The sequence below is a fragment of the Buceros rhinoceros genome, unplaced genomic scaffold (assembly GCF_000710305.1).
Source record: "Buceros rhinoceros silvestris isolate BGI_N320 unplaced genomic scaffold, ASM71030v1 scaffold6941, whole genome shotgun sequence".
In the NCBI taxonomy this organism is placed as follows: Eukaryota; Metazoa; Chordata; class Aves; order Bucerotiformes; family Bucerotidae; genus Buceros; species Buceros rhinoceros.
The window spans coordinates 16,019-37,373 of NW_010392445.1; the positions used below are offsets into that span (position 1 = coordinate 16,019).

General features: G+C 38.8%; 1 protein-coding gene across 1 annotated transcript in view; it reads left to right on the forward strand.

Annotated features, from left to right (window-relative positions):
- SFSWAP (splicing factor, suppressor of white-apricot family) overlaps positions 1–21,355 on the forward strand; it is a 44,179-nt gene that overhangs the window by 16,011 nt on the left and 6,813 nt on the right. The window contains exons 11-15 of the mRNA XM_010144476.1: positions 956–1,133; positions 3,688–3,921; positions 5,315–5,505; positions 14,804–15,069; positions 20,853–20,978. Coding sequence (XP_010142778.1) covers positions 956–1,133; positions 3,688–3,921; positions 5,315–5,505; positions 14,804–15,069; positions 20,853–20,978 — 995 coding nt within the window. The remainder of the gene's footprint in view (positions 1–955; positions 1,134–3,687; positions 3,922–5,314; positions 5,506–14,803; positions 15,070–20,852; positions 20,979–21,355) is intronic.

The window sequence follows — 21,355 nt, forward strand, 5'->3', positions numbered from 1 at the left end:
TAAGAAATTGCACTACAGCTTCAGTAAATACAGGATGAAGTCCTTGATTTCCTTCTGTTTTTCCCCTGTGAGGATTTGCAGAAATTAGTTCTGTTGGTCAGGGAATGGCTGCAGGGAGCAATGAAAGAATCTCTTCAATACCTGGTATTTCAACATAAAGTAAACTTAGGAGCAGCCAGTAGAAAGCAGCCTTGCTGTTTATTGAAAGAGGCTCATTTAAATGTTTAATTACTTAAAGTCATCACATGACTCACCATGAAAATATTTTTAATGTTCCACGATACCCATCTTAAATTAGAGACCATCTTGAGTGATTCAGTCATGTAATAGTAGAACCAGTAATTCTTCACTCTTTTAAAAATCTCAGCACATCTGTAGTGTATCTGTCAAAACCATTGATAGGCCCAGTGTTCTTCAGCAAAATGTTGGAACAAATCAAACACGTTAACCTGTGTTGATCCCAGTAAAACTGATTTTGTAAAGGAGGTATCATGCAGTTGTATGTTAGGAAAGAATGTTATAAGCTTTCACTCTTTTGCTGTGGATTAACTTTAATGCATTTTGTCTTGTACCCTGGAGATCAAGACCTAGCATAATATACTTTGGAAAAAAAGTACGTGCTTTTGGGGTATAATTTTTAAAATTTGAAAACAATTGTTGGTTAAAGTGTACTTGCTGAAGAACATTTCCTTCACTGTAAAATAACACATTCTAACTGTAGGTCTGTAGTTTTTGCAGCCTGTGGGTTTACATGAAGCAGTGCATTCTCGATAAGAAGCAGACTTTTGGCCATGAGTGCTTATTGATGTTTACATCAGTGATTTTAATCAGTTGTTAAGTCATCAGCTGATAATGTGATTTTTGAAATGGCTGGCAAAACTGCAGCTCCACAGACACTGCATTAATTGTTTCGTGAACTACCCAGTTAATAAGCGTGCACATTTCTTTTAAAAAGGGAGTATCTTCATCTGAAGATGTTCCAGCAGATACTGCTGGTGATGCACCAAGTGAGACTCAGTTTGCAGATGAACATCCACCTGAAGATGCATCTGAGCCAAGTGCTAAGGGAGTTCCAGGAACTAAAAAGGATGTTCCTCCCTCTAAAACTGTCAGTGATGGTAAATTGGTGAAAGGTATGTTCACATGATTTGTTGGATGTGAAAATATTTGTTAGCATGTGCATAAGGTGAAAAAAAAGACAGGGAAAGTAGGGAAAAGAATTTCATCATGAGGAAAATATTTCACTGGAAGCATCAAAAAAGGACTGAAGTGATTTGATTGCTTTCTTATTTCTTTCTTATCAGATGATCAGGTATTTATGGTCTGACGGAATAAGTTGTTTTATTTCAGTTTTGTGCAAAGTTGAAGGCTTTCATCAGTGACCTCAGTGGAATCTTATTTTTGCGATTTTAAACTTGACCATTCCAAGCTCTGTGCAAGAAAGAAGTTACTCCTTCCGAATAAAAGCAGCAGTGGTCTTATTTGAACCCATACATATGGAGGAAGTATGCCAGGCGTGTTACTCAGTTGCTCAGTCTTCCTGTGTGGCATGTTAGTCATGGTGGAAAAAAAGACCCTTTTCATGTCTTAAGTGGACTGTTTTTTCCTCTTGTAGTCGTAGCTGCAGAGGGACAAAACGGGAAGGTCTCTTGGTAGCCAGTGAAACAGAGTCAGTGAACACACTGAGTTGGGAGAAATGATTATTGATACCTGGGAACTGATTTCCTGGCCTATCAGGAAAATATATCTTGGAATTTCTTCTTTTCAGTAAAAACTAGAAACTTAAATCTTTTAACTGGAACTGAAAGCCACTGGAAAAAAAAAAACAACCAAGAAAACCTCCCAAAAAACCCAAACCGGAACGATGGGTACTGACTTCCTCTGCCCACTCAGTGCCTTTTTAATGTTTACTTACTCCCTGTGATCCCTTGGAATTATTCTCTCTCTTCCTCACTGCTGTTTCTTGCTCCCCACGGGCTGCAGGCTCCAGGCTCTTTGCCGGGGTTGTCTGGCTGTCCATACTCTGCAGTTTCTTCTGTGGGCAGGTCGAGTAGCTTCCCCAGGGAAGGAGCAATCTTCCCTGACTTCAAAGATGCCTTACTAAGAGATTGTAACGTACGGCATAAAATGATACAGTTTCTTGTTGTTATAATAAATGGCAAACTGGAGCCTGTGCTTTAATAATAATAATAATAGTAATCTGCTCAAATTTAGGTGATGGAATGTAACCAGCGAGTCATTTCACGACAATCCTGTTCCTATAAACTTATTTTCATTCCCTCTAATACGGTACAAATCCTACTTTCTTCTAACCTAAATACAGTACTTGGCTGTGAGGCAGACATAACATCCTTACTAGATTTTTCTTCTGCCTTTGAGGGAGTAAAATCCCGTTTTAGGATTTGTTTTGTCATATGAAAAAGTTGGAAAATCACTACTATCTCTTCTCATGGAATTCCTGAGGTCTTTATTTCTAAGCCTATTTCCCTACCCCTGAATTCCAAGATGTAAAGCTTATTTTTTATAAACCTTGGTATGTAATTTTATCATTGTATTTAGATTTCCCTAATTGAAATCTTGTAGGATATATATGCAAAAAGCATCTTGAAAAAGATAAATATTGCAGCCGACCATACGGTAATAGGTTGCTTTGCTTGGAGATGTGTGAGAAATTCCATTCTTTATTTTTAGAAGTTGCGTTTTGAGTAAGTGGTAGTCCTGGTTTGAGTTAGAACAAAGCTAATTCTGTTCAGTGATTTTACTCTTCAGCTAAGTCTCTTCTGAGAGATTAATTCTATAGTTTTTTTCCAGAAAATGGTTAAAAAACGTTCCAAGGAAAATTCTGTGAGACAAAAGGATTAGTTCAGACTTAAACATACTTATATATTAGCTATGCTTAATATTCTTTGAAGATCCATTAATACAGCCTAGACTGAAATGATCCACAATTTCCTTTACATTGTGGTTCGCCACGTTTTTTCCAGGCATGCTTTTTCTTTTCAGTGTGCTTGCATGAGTTGTGCTGTCCTTTTGTGTCGGAGTCCTAGCTGCTGCTGGAAAGGGATGGTTGACCACCAATCTTGCTACAGCAAGACTAGCTAAGATGTTTGGGGAAAAGTACTCAGCTCTTGCATTTATGTATCTTCTAACGAAGTGCAGTTAACTCCCCAAAGTAATTAATTTTTGTATAGATGTAAATAAGTCTTTAAATACTGTTCTGTGAGCCTGCCAAATGCTGCTGTTGTGCAAACTGTTGATTTGGTGTGAAGGAAACAGAAGGGACCGTATTGTACTGGGCTTAGTGTGTCAGAGGAACCTGAGCATGGAGCGTTTTCATCTTAAGCCTGGAAGAGTAGATTGTTCATTTGGGAAAAGAAGAAGTACTGAAACTAAAATTTGTTTAGGACAATATACAAAATTATTTATCTCATCTCAGGAAATGTAATTCCCGAGATGGTTTAGAGTCTCTTTTTTTTCCTCTGCTGCTGCTGAAGTATTAGATCTTTGAGATAGATGTTTCCAAAACTTATTTAAAGAAAAAAACAAGTAGGATAACATAAGGATGATACAGATTTCTTTTTTTTTTTTTGTGTTGTAGCGTGCATGAGTAATGGATAAAGTCAAGAAATTGAACCTGCTTTTTGCTATAGTATAATGATGTGTAAAATCTTACCCTTTCATTCACAGCATCATTTGCTCCAATAAGCTTTGCAATCAAGGCCAAAGAAAATGACCTTCTTCCTTTGGAGAAAAACCGTGTTAAATTGGATGATGATAGTGATGAGGAGGAAGAAGAAGGCAAGGAAGGCCAAGAGACTGCTAATACTCCTTCAAACCATACTCCAGCTGTTACCACTCCTTGTACCACTGCTGAAGAGAAGAAACCTCAACTTACACAGGAAGAGTTGGAAGCTAAACAAGGTATCCCATGTTACGCTGAAAACAAAATGAGAGATTGGGTCAGGTGAACTACAAAACTATCCTGTGAATAAGTGTGGTGTTTGTGGTTTTGGATCTTCACTCCGTCACGTTAACAGGAATCTGAATTCTTTTCCCACAGTTTCCTGCTTACTGTTGAGAACAAAATCTTCCTTGGCTGCTCAGCTAAAATCAAGCATGTAGCACATGGCGTTGAATACTTTGTCCTAATGCATGATCTTTCTGAATTTTGTTTTACCATTTCTGACCTCTGAGTAAAACACTAAACTTGTAGTTTCCAGATTGCATTAACAGAGCCCAGAACAAGACATGTCCGTTTCTCATTTTCCTGAGAGAACAATGAAATGCTTCAAGCTATTTTTCAGTTCTCAAGCACTCCCATACAGACTAATGCCACCTTGGTGGTGTTACTCTAATGCAGTGCCATTAAGTCTTCCTATGGGTTTTTGCTGTTACTGTGTTTCTCTGTGTAAGGGCAGAAGGGTATGTGGTGTGAATTTGAATGAAATGATCTTTTTTAAAGAGATCAGATTTTCCCCATTCCTCCCCAAGGCTATTTCACATCAGAGGCTGTTTAAGGAAATGCAGATGCTGTCAGTGTTTGCCAACTTAAAACCAGAATATTTCTCTTACAATTACGAGTATGCCACAGGAATTTAATTTTAATTTTAGAATTTTTTTTTTCTAAGTATGAGCAGTTCCTTTGTAAACTTTAATAGCACAGAGTATGCTATGGTGATACATATCTAAAGCAAATCTGAAATATTTTGTATGGTAACAAAAATGAAATGTAAAACACGTTTGGAAGAAGTGTTGTGTATTGGAAAACCTGTGCAATTGAACAGAAAAACCAGTCATCTTGTACGTGCACAGAATACACAAGTGGAAAAAGATTAGACAAAATATCCATTAGGTGCATAAATTGCCTTATTCTCTTTCTGTAATCACATAACAATGTACAATAAAGATCGGATCCGTGGAAAGAGCCAAATGGAGAGTTTGCATCAGTTTAAACTCAGAATCTTTTTCTTGTGCTTGTTTCAGTGCTACTTTTGTAGATAGCTCCTGTAAATAGAAAAGGGACAAGTATGTTGGGTTTTCATGTAACTTTCTTTAAGCTTAAAAATGCTTACTTCACCTGTACCACTTCTCAGCGAGCAAATGATTTATCTGTGAATCAAGATGATTGGGATTTTGTAATTTCAAGCTGATATGTCCTTACTCGGTCTTTGAATGGACGTATTGGAAAGGTTTGGGAATGGTTGGAGGGGCTGTTCAATTGGTTGTGTTGGGGTGGGTGGGTGGAGGGCGTGTGTGTGTTTGTTTCAAGGAAACCTAAGTTCCCCAAAACTTTATGCTTAATTGTCTTTCTTAGCAAAGCAAAAACTAGAGGACAGATTAGCAGCTGCAGCAAGAGAGAAGCTTGCACAGGCCTCCAAAGAATCGAAAGAAAAGCAGCTACAAGCAGAGCGCAAAAGGAAAGCTGCGTTGTTCTTGCAGACCCTGAAAAACCCTCTGGCAGAGGCAGAAACTGAGAAGATTGAAGAGAATTCCTTCAATAACGAGGTAAGCAGGAAATAAATATCTCGTTACCATAAAGCTAGCAGAAAATTTAGCTATAGAGAGTGAATCTGGCAGTATTGTTATGAAGTTGACTGAAGAGAGAGAAGCTTTTCTAAATGGGGAGAAATTTGAGTTGTAATTTTTCTCAGTTATGTTATATATGTCTCGCATCTGTCACTAAAGAACTGATAGAGGAATATGATGTGTAATTCAGAGGTCAGTTAGCCAGTTACGGAAAGGCAAATGCACTTACAAGCTTAACTCTATATTAGCAGTTAATGAATTAGAATGCTTCCCTTCAAGAGTATTTGGTTATCTGTTGTGATGTTTACTTGATTAATGTGTATTTTGATGTCAGTAGACATCTTCAAGTTCAGAAATGATTCCTAGGCAACTGAGCTTATCTTAAAACTTAGTTTGCACCTGCCGCTTGGTTTTTTGTTTGATTTTTGTAATTTAACTGACATGAAACGGAAATGAATAGGTAGTGAACTTATCTATGTCATTAAAGGTTTCTAGCTGGGACATCCTTAACCAAGACTGAAAATACATAGGTGGGAAGAAACTAGGCTCTATACTGGTAGCAAAGAGAACTATTACTAGTCAGCCTGTTGATGAGCAGTTACAATAGAAATAACTTCTTTGGTAGAGCCTCTGGAGATCAGTTTTATAAGACTTAGCATTTTTGGCTAGGCAAGGTGGAAGAGGAATCTTGGGCCAAAAGACTTGGAGTAATGAAACTTCAGTAATGAAATGTAAAGCCAAACTCTAAAAACTCGTGTTGATCAAAGTCACCCATTTGCTTTTTTCCTGATAATAAACAGAAAATGCTGTTTAAAATAGATGAGAAATAATGTGTTTAACATAAACCCTTTCTGATTTCAGTAAAATAACTATAATTTTAAATGAGGGATTTGAATTTATTATATTGGAAAATCCTTCAAGTATTGATTCGTTCATGCATCGTAGCTCTGTCCTGAAGCTTTTCTCTCCATCTGCAGGTTTTGGCAACAGAGCTGTGTTCTCTATGGAAGAGTCACTTTCCCATTTACATTGTATATTTCCCATTATAGTTCCTAATGGCTTAACTTCATCCGCAGAGGAGAACAGGCTATTTTCTTACTTGGTTTCTGATCTTTCTTTTTTCTTTTCCAACTTTTTCACTGAGCCGCTCTCTCTTTCTGCCAGTATAGTGCTTGTCCTAGCTTAAGAAATGATAATTTTACTTTCAGGAGTATCACTAGTTTTTATTCAGCCTAAGCATCATTTTATCATAAGCTCATCCCAGTCCAGTGGGATCTGATGCATGCTTGCTGGGAGACGGGGGAGTCTGTTTCCAGCACCTGTACGGACACCTCCAACAAGTCCAGACAATCACTTTTCTTAATGGTACAAAAACTGTGAAAATCCATTTTCAGCAAAATCACCTTAGACTTGAGTCTTCACTGCAGTAGCTGTAAGCAGCTGTGGGGAAAAAGTAGGAATGGGATTTGGTGTAGGCTTATGTTGTTTCCTGAAACTTAACTTAAATAGGGTCAGAAATTTTTGCTGCTGGGTATGGTTGCAGGCTCCTTCACAAGGCAGATTGAAATTCCTATGTTCATCTGCACGTGCTGCAGGCAGACCTTCTATGCACACTGCAAATACAAATACCGTGAGGAAGAACCACCTCAGTTTCCTGGCTTTGGAATTATATTGCTTCCACGAAAGCCAGTAAGTCACTGTCTGTTGCACCAATCTAGCAAAACTTTGTCTCTGTGTACTGATAGAAAATCCCAGATACTGATTGTGACAGAGCAGTTACAAGAATGAGTGACATGGCTTGCCATCATTTCGTTTCCCACGGAAAGAATTCCAGTACCTAACAAGCAATTTATTGCCCAGTTCTTGATTTTTCTAAATAAATCATAAATTACACCTCAAAATGCTTTCAAGAGAACAGACAATTGAGAGAGACATACCTGCCGTTTGGGTGATCCACATCAGCACAGAGTAGCAGATGCATGAACTGAGTGTGGTCACAGCCTTAAAGAATCCCTGTTTGGGATTCTTACTGCTGCTGCTAACAAATTTTCTGACTGGCACAAGTGTAAAGTGCTCTTCTCCAGTTATATACTGAAGAGTGAATGCAAAGAGACAACTACATTGCAGAACTCCCCAGACTTGCAGTTCTGCTCTCCTTCTCAAGGGGGTTTGTCAAGGACATAGGTATTTCTAAGCCAGGGTTCTTTTGATATTTTTCTTTAAGAGATTGCCTGAAATAACCAGTAACTCTTCAGTAACAGCTGACTCTCAGAAGAGCAGATAAGTGTCCTCACTCGCATCTGAACGTAGGGAAGTTCTAAGCTGAACTTACTAAAAAGCAAGTGAACATTTCAACAAGAACTGCACCCTAGTCCCAAGTCTCAGTAAGTGGGTTGCTAAAAACGCCTTTTTGCTTCTCCTACATATATACAGTTTCCCAGAAGGGATCCCTTTCTCTCAGAAAAAAATCCAGTGTATTTAAGAATTTGAAAGTAACCAGTTTCACTGATTCTTACCATTAGAAATGGTTTGGAGATGCTTTCTTTATGAAAGGGTTTATTTAGAATTTCAAATACATATTTAAATGTTCCTGATGTGACCTTGCTTTTTGAGATGAAGTTGACTCTTGTGCTGGGAATGCTCCTTCTGTGTTAATGCACAATCTAAAATGCTGGAATGTCTTTGGAAGGGATATTCCTCCTAAATGTGGTTTGCTTATTGACATGCTTATACATGTTTATACAGAGGTATATGTTTATATATAGATAAATACAGATTTTTACCTATAAAAGTTCATTTTGAAATGTGAATATTTTTCAAGCTCTTGTCTTTCCATTTGCCATATTTGAAAAAGCTTCCATCTACATTCGATCCAATGCATTATGTGCCTTTTGCTCTACTTCCCTGTTTGCCTATTTGTAACAGCCCATTTAATCCAAGAAATTTTATGAAAAAAGATAAGTGAAATCATATTGGGGATTTGTTAACCTCTGTATATACACTGAGAATGCAGTAAGCTGCATCACAATGTCTAAATTAGTTTATAAATAAATAGGTAGCACAGGGGTTTTTAAAGCTTTTCAGTCATGTTTCAGAAACCAAAAAATGCATTTCAAAACACTGTAAGCATTGTAAGTAACAAGAAGCTACAGTGGCTGCAATACAAAAAATTGTAGTTTGGTCATTGGAACTAATAGGGAACATTTCAGAAAACAAGGAAAAAAATTAAGTATTTAAGTCCACAAAAAAATGTCACTGAACCTGTTTCATCACCCGTTTCGGGGGAAGGAGAATCCAATGAGGAGTCCAGGAAACAAAGATTGATACTCAGTGGTCATAGAATTAATGCAGTGGAATCATTTTCATAGCTTAAAATGTGTCTCAAAAAATGGAGTAACGGCTGATACATATAATAAAGCAAGAAGAGTTGCTGAGAGTGTCCATGGGAGATGCAGAATCCCTGTAAGATTGCCCCTGCCTAATATCTGTATAAAACCGAGTAATGCTATTTACATGTTTACACAGTGTGCATTTCTGTTGAAAACCTGCTTATCACACTGTTTGGAAATGCATTAAACAAGCAAAGTTTTTTTGACCTTTGTCAGATTTTCCTCATACCTTGTATTTCTTGAAAGAAATGCTGGGATTGAGTATATGTTACATCTTTGAACAAAATTGATTCTACTAACGGCGTGTAAAGGACAGTCGATACCACAGAATGTAACAGCTTTTAAGCCGTTTTTGGCTTCAGCTGAATCTTAAAAATATTCAGAACTGCTTTTTCCATAGCTGATTTATATATTTTGTATGGGTTCCTGTTTTTCCTTAAAGTGAAATCAAGCAAGAGAAACAAAAGGCTGGAAAATGAGCTTGAGCAATGAAGCAGCACAGCTTTTCACCAGTGGCTCCTCACTGTTCTTGCATACATTACAGCAGTACAGTTATGCATAATATTTCCTCGAACCTGTACTTGGAAAACATTCACATCGACACTTTCATAACAAGAGGCTCATACCAACTGGTGCGTCTAGAGTGTGTCCTAAGAAGGGCGACAAAGCTGGTGAAGGGTCTAGAGCACAAGTCCTATGAGCAGGGGCTGAGGGAACTGGGGGTGTTTAGCCTGGAGAAAAGGAGGCTCAGGGGAGACCTTCTTGCTCTCGATAACTCCCTGAAAGGAGGTTGTAGCAAGGTGGGGGTCAGTCTGTTCTCCCCAGCAACAAGCAATAGAACAAGAGGAAATGGCCTCAAGTTTTACCAGGGCAGGTTTAGACTAGGTATTAGGAAAACTTTCTTTACAGAAAGGGTTGTGAAGCCCTGGAACAGGCTGCCCAGTGCAGTGGTGGACTCCCCATCCCTGGAGGTGTTTGAAAGACATGTAGACGTGGTGCTGAGGGACATGGCTTAATGATGACCTGGCAGTGCTGGGTTAACAGTTGGGCTTGATGATCTTCCAACCTCTTTGGTTGGTCTCTTCCAACCAAAATGATTCTGTGATTCTGTAATGTGCACTCGCAGCCCAGAAAGCCAGCCGTCACCTGGGCTGCATGAAGAGAAGGATGAACAGCAGGTTGAGGGAGGTGGTCCTGCTGCTCTGCTCCACTCTGGTGAGACCTCTGCTGGAGTACTAGGACTGAAAATCTGTAGCTGGCCCTCAGTTTTGCTGTACTCATTGTACATCACCAAACCCTATCTTCTGACCAAGGGAGACAGAGTCTCCTTTCTCTTGCTTAGATCCTGCCCTGTTTCTGCAGAGCAAGGATTCTCTTCAGCTGGTGCATCACTAACAGTGAGTAGGTAGGAGTTATCCAAGGTAAGCCTGGAAAGCCAGCCGTCCATCTGAGCAGTGGTGTTGTTAGGTGCATCTGGAGCAAAAGGTTGAAAAAGATAAAAGAATCTCTTTAAGGAGCTGTAGTTCTTCATCTGTCTGCAGCCAAGCCTCCCAGAAGAAAGTTGGCATGGTTCAGGGTCTTGCTGGTAAATACTTGCGTAATGTTTTTGTTAACAGGGCTTGCTAATGGTAGCAGGTTGAAGTCTTGCAGAGGGAAAATCTAAGCTGAAATCATTGTTTCCAGAAAAAAGTTTTGGTAAATATCATTTGTGTAGGTGAAGTCCCCTTCCTGCTGTCCCTGTCGAAGAAGGGCCTGCAGACCTGCATTTGTTGTCAGAGGAACTGGTTGTAAGTGACCGTTAAAGGAATTTAATTGATCAAGTGTCTCCCAGAATCTACTGGTGCTGGTAATACCTGACAAAAATAGGAGAATGGGCCAGTACTGGTGATGGGCTGGACAAGGCACAGTGTGTCTAACTTCTTCAAAGCAGTTACTTGATGTAGTGGCAGGTGTTCTGCAAGTGCAGTCCAGTCCAGTTTTTGTCTACAGGGCATGATTTAACTAATAGCATGTCTGATGGGTTTCTAATGATGGATTAGCAAAATAATCCATATACTTTACCCCACCTTAGAAGTGCTTTAGGGGTAATAGTGCTTTGATATGCTTGTGAAAGGCCATTGGTTGTACCCAAAGTGTTACCTGTCTAAACAGTAGCACGCAACTTCGACAAGGAGAGAAATCCACAGTCAGTGCCACAAAAACAGACAAGCACAGGATTTGAAAGGAACTGTGTTTTAATGGCTCGCCCCAACATCATCTGTCACCGTGCCTCTGAATATAGAGATTCTGTAGCACAAAGCAAAACTTCTTTTGGCTCTTTCACCTTCCCTGTTTTACCATGTGTTTCTTTAGGTAGCTTGTTCTTGCTGTTGCCCTGTATTTAACATTTTTTTTTTGCCTGTTTGTGAGTGAAGGAGAAGAGTGCCATGCTTGAAAATAAGATGCTCTACAGGTTTGCTAAACGTACCAGGGTTTTCAGCAACTGTAGATCGTGTTTGTGTTTCACACTTTCTACTGTAGTTGATCTTACTTATTTAGCAATGGGCTGTAGGTATTACCACGTGCCTCTTTGGAATGATAACGCATAACATAATTTTATGTTTGCATATTTTCTTAATTTGTGAGCAAAATGTTATTGTCTAATGAAAACCATCTAATAAGTATTTGAAGAAAAAATGGTTCAGAATATTTCAGGGCCATTCATGTCTTTTTAATTTTCCCACCAGAATATAGGTGTCCTGTGTTTAGCATGGGAGGGGGGTAGAAAAAAATCTGGAATATTTTCAGATTATGATGAATTAAACTTGTTGACTGACTCTTCACAGTTCTGACATTATTCACTCTTCCCAATTTTAATCTAACATAGGATTCAAAATACTGCAAAATTCAGCTGTTCAGAGCAGAAGTAATATTAGCCAGTTGTGTAAGTGTTAGTAAAAATATTGTCAAAGTTCTTTACCAGTTGCTTTTGTTTGTTCCAGGAGCTGTGTTAGTGTTTTGTTCTGTTGCACCTTTTGCTTCACTTCCAGTGTTGGCTTTGTGTATTGATTAAATGGGGTAACCCCAGAGTAACTAATGTATGTTCTGATCTTACAAATACTGCAAATATGCAAATGTCTTGTGAGGAACAAGTGCTTGTTTCTGTTCTCATATAGCTATAAATCTTCCTGACACAGAGCTCTTTCCTAACCCATTTCTGCTAAGCAACTTGTTGAATCATATTTGTTTTCCAAAAAGATACTCTGAAATGTTTGGGTTTTTTTTTATACCAAGCGTTTACTGTGGGAAGCACTTTTTTAGTCAAATTTGCTTCAGCCGTGCAAATAAAATGCTGAAGAACAGCTCTGCCAGTAGAATTGTCTGACACTGTAGCATTTAGTAAGGGCCAAAAAAATGTGCTGTTACCCAAAATGGACGAAGAAGTGAGATTCAGTGAATGCTCTCTGAATGTTTGCAGTGTGAAGAGCTCTCAAAATATTTTCATCTCTCATCTCTTGAGATGCATAATAAAATCCATCAGGTAACCAGTGTGTTGTCATGCTTTCCAAAGCTGTGTTCTGCTGGTCTACAGAGTAAAAACACAAACCACTGACACCTTCTTCTATTTGCCAGACGCTAAGACAGTTTATTTTTTTCCACATATTTTTATACAGCAGCATTTTTTTATCCACCTAGAAAATTTCTCTGTGCCCTGGCAAGTTGCTGACGTTCTTTCTCTGAGCTCTGTGTTCTGCTCTGATAGAGAATCAGGTCCTTTTGCTGGTGATTTTTTTTCTAGAAGGCAACCAGAGTTGCCACTGAGAGAGGCAACACATTTGTTCAGTTGGTTTTACCATTGCAAGTTCCCAACATGACAGCTATCACCAGAGTGCCTGGTCACAGCGGTGCCTTGCAGAGGTTTGGGCAGGCAGGTGACCTCTCCCTGTGTGTTAGCTGTTGTCTCGCACTCCAGTACCTACATGTTCACCTGGGGGTAGCTAAAGTTACCTCTGCATGGCTTTCCAGAGGTGATTTATTAGCACCCTGAAGCTGTGGTGTCTGAATCACCAGCAGCTGTGCCGCTCTCAGAGATACCTGGGCAGTGCTGTTGCTCCTCAGTGTAAGCATCATGAAAGACAAGGCGAGCCCCCTGGTTTCGGCATCCAGTGCTTTTGGTGGGTGCATAGGGGTGCTAAGCGTTCTGATTGCTGAGAGAATCTCTGCCTGTGAGCTAAAAGTAGATGTCGTTCATTTATTAACTGCCTTTTGTGTTTCAGGCACTGAAAACCATTGGATTTTTCTTCCCTGTTTTTTCCTCTTAACTCTACTTTGCCTACAGCTATTTCATTTCAAGCTATTAGAGGTGTCTATTTCGAGGCAAACTGGTCTTCTACATATTCAATAGTGTTCAAAGCAAAAACTAAGATAATGTGAAGAGATGGATAACATAGTCAAGGAGCAGAAAGCAGCTGCGGTGGGCTCTAAGGAAACTTGAAAATTTGGAGCTGAGGTGTCTGCAATTACATGTGGATTGTGTAGCAAAATTGGAAATGGGCCTCTGGAAACCAGCCTCTCAAATGATCTTGCTATAAAATGTTTATAATCTTTGAAGGAAACTATTTAGTATCACTTTATTGATGTTTTTGTAAATATAGTGATAGCAGTTATCAGTTAAAGCTCAGAAATGTGGCTCTGTAATGTGAAGCAAAGCTGGATTTCTGATTATTCAAATATGGTCAATTATTGCCTCGACATATTCACCACAGGAGGAGGGTAGAATGGAAAAAATCACCTTTTGTAATTTGGTTATCTCAGGTTTTAGTGTATTACTTTCTATTCCGGTCACGGTAAATATGCTTGTATCAAACGGTGAAAGTGTCAGACCAGGTAGAGCAGAAATTATGACAGAGGGAAACTGATTTCTCCAGTTGCCTTGAAATGGCAGCAGGGGAATGACAGGCTTTAAAATGAGGATCATATCTATAGTGCCTGACTTGAATTGTTCCAACAAGGTATTGAGCAGAATTCTCTCAGGTACAAGCTGATAATTTGAAAACTTCGAGTATGGTATGTGTTGCTTAACTAACTGCAGTCAGAATTTCTCACTGAGCATGGTTTGTGCCTGCAGCTGTTCTGTCTTTGAGATTAATAATTTTTGTGATCTTTCCAACCCTTTGCATCCAGAACATTGTTTCATAAAGCACAGAAATAGTTCGTATTGGCACTAATTAATTTTGCTGCTTTCCTTGAGGTCGTGGTCTAAACAGCGCAGTTCAGGGGTGAAGGTGACACTGAAACTCAGCTTTGAGTGCCAGTAGTTCCTGGTTGTATTTGCAGGTTTATCCTTTTTTTAAATAAAAGGAATAAATAGATGAAAAGGTATCTGATAGTGCTCATTTTTTTAGAACGCATTTCTTCTAAAAACTCAAGATGAAAACTTCAGAACTATGTCCTAGTTAAGCTGACAGTCTTAGCATGCATATCCCAACTTGCATGTGTATCTTTGGGGAGCTGTACAGGCCTCCATTAAATCTGCTCGATGGTTGTTTTCGAAGATGTCAGCCTTACTTATGCACACTTTACATAATTCTGATGCAGCTCTGTGAGGTATTAAAGCATTCGTGGGAAGTAGATTATTGATTTAACACTTGCTTTCTCAAGGTGATGTATTTCTCACACACTTTCATGAGTCAAAAAATGTAAGGTGATTGTTAGTTATTAGTTTCCTTGCTGTGGTACTCCTTACCCAGCATTTGTGCAATAAACCTGTATTGTATGTCAAGTAGGGTATCTTAAGCTTCTTTGCCAGAATGCGCTTGTGTGTGGCACCCACACTTACAGAACTTTCTCAAATGTTTTCATGCAACATTGACAATTGAACGCTGTTCTTTGTTTACCTTTGATTTCAGAGTGTCAATAGTATACCATGTCCTGTGACTGCAGTCAGAACATTACCCACCTTAGAAGTTAAACAAGCAGAAAGGCCTTCAAGCAAAAGCAGAGATCCTCCTAGGGATGAAGAAAGAGAAAAGAAAAGGAAAAAACACAAGAAGAGATCTCGGACAAGATCTCGATCACCATTCAAGTATCATTCGTCATCCAAGTCCAGATCTAGATCACATTCAAAAGCAAAGCACTCACTTCCCACTGCCTATAGAACTGTCAGGCATTCAAGGTGGGTTTGGAAACCAAACGTATTCATTAGAGTTCTCTGTGGGCTAACGCTTAAAACAGTTTTGCACCTCTTGCAGTATGTAAGCATCTCTGTACTCATTACAAAGGGTGTAGTCACCCCGAAGACAGTTAAGAAATATTATCAAATGTGGAAGGTCTTTGAAAATAGTTTTAATGAAGTAACAAATTGCTAATTTCTAATTACGTAGTGCAAAATTTGTACCAGTAAATGCTTTTTCACTCTGGTCTGTGAAATACGGGGTGATAATACATAGGAATGCAGTTACAGCAGGCAGAAAACTTGCTAATAAGCCTGTGGCTGTTGGTGGATTAAAGTAACCAGACAATATTAAGGGAAGAAATAGAGGTAGAGAACTGGGTGGTTGAATAGCAAAGCTTAGAAGGAAAGAAAGCATTTGGGTAGCATGTGAAAAACTATGATGGATGAATGGCAGGAGAGGTATGACAGGAATACAAGAAGGGTGAAAACAGAGTTGATGAGGAAGGGAGATTGTAGACGAATCCAGCCCCAGTGCAGGTAACTCTATTTAATCATTAATGAGAATAATTCTCTGTATTAATTATCCACTGTAAGATGATAAATGTTTATTACAGCAGTAGTGTTAATTACATCTAAGAATTTGGGTGTAGGCACTTTTGAAGTTTACCATCTGTGGATTTTGTCATATCTGAATGCCCTGTCACAAAGCAGTTACTGTGGTCAGTAGGAAGGGCTTGTTGGTGAGGTTGCATTCTCTGGATCATGCCGCAGAAGAGCGTATGCTGCTTCCTGAAAAACAGCTTCTGGCTCTTTACTGTGTTGTGACAAAATTCTCATCCCATGCATTTTTTTGTTTGTTTAACAAAGTACGCTAATATGAGTGAGTGTTAACACATTACAACCTTTTACTTTCGACTTGATTTTTAAGGATAAATACAATACTTTGCTGAAGACATCTCTACTATTCAGAGATGCAAGGAATTAAACGGACATAACGGGCTGAAACGATCAGTCTAACGTGCTGCTTGTTTGACTGCTTTTGACAGCAGGTGGTCAGGATGCCTATAGTCAGTAAAGACAAGCGTGATGCGTCGAGTGTCTCCTCATCTGGAAGATTATATTCAGTTTGGCCTCAGCTAGAGCCCTGTGTCCAGTTTTGTGCATTCTTTAGAAGGAATTAGACCAGCTGGAGGAAGTTTAGAGGAAATCATCAAAAATTTTCAGAATTAAAAAAAAAAAATAAAGAGATTTGGAATGACTGTGCAGGGAGACAGAAGGATTACGCCAAAACCGGAGGGAATAGAACATCTTCAGTCCTTGGGGTTTGGACAATAAGTAAAGGATTTAAACTGGTAACAGAGAGACTAGAAAGTTTTCCATAGTGTTTCAGTGGTAAAGGTAGTTAATACAGCTTTGAACGCTCCACTGTAGGAAACTTCTGTATCAGGAATTAGAGTGTGGAGAATATTGAATAGTCTTATTTCTTTTAGTCTTTTCTAGCCTTTTCTTTCTAATTAAGGCCCTTGTGGTCTCACATGATACAGGAAATGGTAATGATTGAAGGTTTGCTTTATGGAAGGTGTTTGCTATGCCTTAGCGTACTCACTGTATTTCTGAAATTAAAGCTTTTGCTGCAGAAACCAGAAAATTTGTAGAGTAATCGAGAGTGGGAGGCTGAGTCGTAACCCAGTCAGATACTGATGTGTTTTGTCTCTCAGATGTTTAGGCAAAAATAATGCCTTGTCTTACTAATTGCCAAAAAAAGGCAAGTTGCCTAGCTAGATGACTAGGCAGCTTGCCTGCTTTTTAAAATGTATTCATATATTTAGTGTTGATTCAGATTTCCACGCATTGTCTTGTCTCGTTCAAAACGTGGCACGCTTCACATCTCTGCTCTACAGTTTTCTCAGTGCTTCACCTAGAACAACATTTCTTTCCTAGATTCCCAAAACATTGGATGTTGCAGCTTACTGCTGCTCGGTTTTGTGAAGAGTCACACCTTCCTGCGATGAAGTGTAAACTCTGTAGAGGTTAATGTGTTCACTCTGTATTTGGTGGATGGCCCGTAGATATGGTCTTTATTGTGTGGACAGTGATGGTAAATTATACAAGAACATCCCTCTTTTGCACAACTGCTTTTTTCGAGTGTCTCAGTCTAATGTTGTATGTTTGAGATTTTGTTGCATTATTTTATTCTGTTCAAAATGTATATTCTAACATTATTGTTGCTTTATTTTACCTCAAGAATGGACTGAAAACAGCTGAAATTTTGCCATTCTATAGCAAATACTGCTCCAAATCCTGTTAATCAAATAATTCAGAATAGCAAGCAAGATCTCTTTCTTAATAAACAAACTTTCATAACTTTCTTAGAGACTAGCTTATTAGTTTTGAAGTATCTGCAGATTGAAAATAAGTATTTCGCATTTGAAGTTATTTAAGATATTATATTTAATTAGTTGAGCTTCTGTTTAAAAGCACTTTGAGAGGTTACTATTTAATGGTATAAGTAATTTCAAAAACCAAGATTAAAAATCACCTTCATCATATAACTTACTGTGGGGAGAATGAGATGTGGAAGTGAAGTTAGTGAGTTAGAGTTACTTTGCTCTTTATTCAAGGAATGTTCAATATACTTGTCAAGCTGTTCGTTTTTGGTTTGTGTATCTTAATATTTTCTTTCCAGAGTGCATGTAATGCTTAGAAATTGTACAGATGAACTTTGCAATATGCTTCTCTGAATACCATTTTATATCACTTGTTTAGCATTTTTTTGCATTGTCAGAGGTCTAGAGGCTCTGCTTCATTTAGAAATAATCTTTAGTGGTAAGATAAAATTTTTGAACTGTTGCATTTTTTTGTATTTTCTAATGAATCCTCAGCAATATTGAAGTTGAAGAATTGTGTTCAAATAACATGAAGTTGATTCAAGGCATATTTTGGACATTCATTTTTCTGGGTAGCACAACCAAACCTGTTTTACAGAAACAGGTGTGAAAAATTGTAGCTACATAAGGTACCCAGATACACTGGCTTAATTGGGACACGTAGTGTGCTAATAGCCATTCTCTGTATAAATTCTCTGTATCTTCTGGAACAAAATTTCTGTACCAAAAGTAGTCCCATAAAGCTCTTGGTATCGTACAGTTTTCATTCTAGACCAACATGACAGACTAAACAAAAGTCATGGAAACAGTAAGCCGTGTCCAGAAGCGCTGTAAGGTGTTGAAGCGTGGATTGCTTTGGAGCCATTAGTCCCAAAGAAGAGATAATTAGTTACTCCGGATAAGTACCTAATGTCAAAGATGAAAAACAAACAGCCTTTGGTACTTATTCTCCTCTAGTAAATGCTTCATCGGTGTCTTTTTTTCTAACTGACTTCAAAGGCCCGTTACAAAGTCTGGTGTGAAATGTCCCTGGCAGGGGAGCTCTGTAAAGAAGCGCAGTGCTGGGTGTCTGTTCTAGCTGAGAAGGCTGGCAGGACGTGCGAGCGATGACAGCGTTCGTCAGAATCTCTGTGTTCTGTCACTAGGAGTTTGTAGTACGTAACAGAAGCTAAGGATGTAGTTGCATGTGTGAGAGTGTGTGTGGGGGGGTGTGTTATGGGAGAGGAGGGGAGGCTGAACAATTGAGTGATTTGGATAGATGAAATTTGGATGTTCTTTTTGAACTAGAGGAGGAGAGTATAAACACCTCTTTGATAGTGATCATTTTTCTTTAAACTAATAGAGTAGTACTAAGTCACATAATTTATCCAGGTAATGAGTTAGAAACTGTAATTAGTAGTGCACACTTTATTACCAGGTTGCTTTTCAGTAAGTTTGGATAGAGTACACCTGCGTGTGGGTTTGTGCGAGCGTTTTTGCCTCGATCTTAGAAATTTAAGAGACTTGGAAGTAGCTGCTCTTTCTAAAAAAAAAAAAAACTTGTTTGGTTGTGGGGTTTTTTTTCTCCTTCTGCACTGATTTTCTTGCTGCTGAGGTAGTGTCTATCCACGTGGTTTTAATTCCTATTTTGAAATAAGACATGCCAAGCTTCTTAACCCTTTGAACTTTGGGACCCTATTGAACTCGAGTGATACTGACTTGAAAGGACTAGAGTGCCTTTTGGAGTGACAGCCTTATGAAAGGAAGAATTGATGTATTGCAGTAAAACTGTCAAACTGGTTTTAATTGTTTGAAGCTAATGGCCAAAGTTCTTAACAGTTGGTGATTGGAAGAATGTTGTAGAACCACAAACGTCACTTCCTAAAAATGACGCTAATGCCTTTTTCTTTCTGATTGTTTGGACTTTTTTTAGGCTGGTCCATGTAGGCATGTTTCACTAAGGTTCAGCTTTTGGTTAAGGGACTGAGCCTTTTTAGGATTCTAGTTAATACCAAAACTAGGACATTTTATTCTGAATGTGAAGTGTGTGCCTCCGTATCGCAGACTCACAGCATCCACAGGGACACTGAGCCTGGAGCCGAGTCTGAGCAGCTCATCAATGGCAGCAGCAGCAGAGCGGGGAAATTATCAGGCAACTTCGGCAACGAAAAGATTTGACAGCTGGAGCTCTTTTGAGGGGAATCCTGGTAAAATGGCAAGGTGTCTGACTGACCCCAAACTTTATAATCTATTGGTCTTTTTTCCTTTTTTAATCCTTCTGAATGGCCTGGTAAAGATCAGATTGCTAAATGACAAAGCAGTTAATTTGAACTCTTAACTGCCATTGTGATTACTTCTTTTTTTTTTTATATTCAGTTGATCTCTTTTGATGTAGGTGTAAGAGAAATGGCTCAGGAGTGTGTGTCTATATATATATTATACATATGGTATGAGTCTGGAGAAGATGTGTGATTTCAAAATGACTTGTCCTTTAGTCACTACAAGTTGTGTTTCCAAGGACATGAATGTTTGGATACGTGGAATGACATACCTATAGTCAAAAAGAAAGAAAACTTGAAAAAAATTAAGCAAATAGAAGTAATATTATTAGAACTATATATTTTAGTGAGAACAAAACTAACTATCAGGAATTTGGAACGGATTTGGGGTTTGGTTTTTTTCTTTCTTTTTTCCAAGCTGGGCCCTTGAATTGCCCCCTTCACCATCTTCCCCCCCTCCCCTCCATCTCTCAGGACTTTTCTCATTCCACTTATTTTGTTATTAAGAAATACTCAGGTTTCACTTGCACATCCACTTAATTCCAAATCGTAGAGAAAAAAGAGTTAAGCTCTTAAGCTTTCCTCTGGGCATGCTTATTGTTTTCCCTCTTGATCTCTTTCTCTCACTTTTCTAGGAAAAATTCCTCAAGTTGAAGTGCTAGTACCAAACAACACCAATCATGGGTTGTTGGTCACCTGCCCAGGTGGAAATATTGGCTGTGCTAGGATTAATCTGTAACATCAGGGACAAAATTTCCTGGACTTGTCAATGTTGGAACAAGGAAAACAAAAACTTGCATTTATCTCTGTGATGCAGCAGTTCTGAACACATACCACTGGTTTGAGAAGTCAAGGTCAAGCCAAGTGGGACTCCTGCATACCAATATTAATAAACTCTATGGCCACAAAACTCCCGTTGGGAGTGAAAAGCAGTGGATAACAACATTCTATATGTCTTGGATGGGTAAGAAATTTGTATGCAGCTGACAAGTCTTGGAGACTAAATACCCCATGTTGGTGTAAAACAGGCATTCGGAAGGTGTTATATTTGCTTTTGGTGATAGCACAATTCCACTGAAATAAGAGTAATGAAATAAGTAACAAAAAGCAAACTTCTGGGTGTTTTTTTCCTGCTCAGGTCGCGATCAAGGTCACCTAGGAGAAGAGCTCACACACCAGAAAGGAGAAGAGATGAAAGAAGCGTTCCAACAGCTTACCGCATTAGCAATAGTCCTGGAAATAGCCGGAAACGCCCACGTTCCAAGTAAGCATACCCAATCCTGGAGAAGGTTATGTCCTGGCATCGTAAGAGACTTTAAACACTGCCCGATGTGTTGTGTACTCCCTAGGTAGAACTTGATTTTTATGTTGTGCAGTTTTATTTTAATAGACAAATACTTCTAGGGAGGAAAAAAAAATTAATAGAAGCACTCGTTTTTCTTCCCCCTTTCTTGCATATGTTTGAACTGAATGTACAACAAAATCAGTGAACGTTAACACACTACTGTCTCCTGGCTGGGAGAATTCAGATTTTATTTGGGCTTTGATATTTCCTTCTTGTTGAATCATTTTCTCATACCCTGCTTGTGCAAGCTATATAACCTCTACACAGGGGTCATGTAGTGGTATCATTTTATTCCT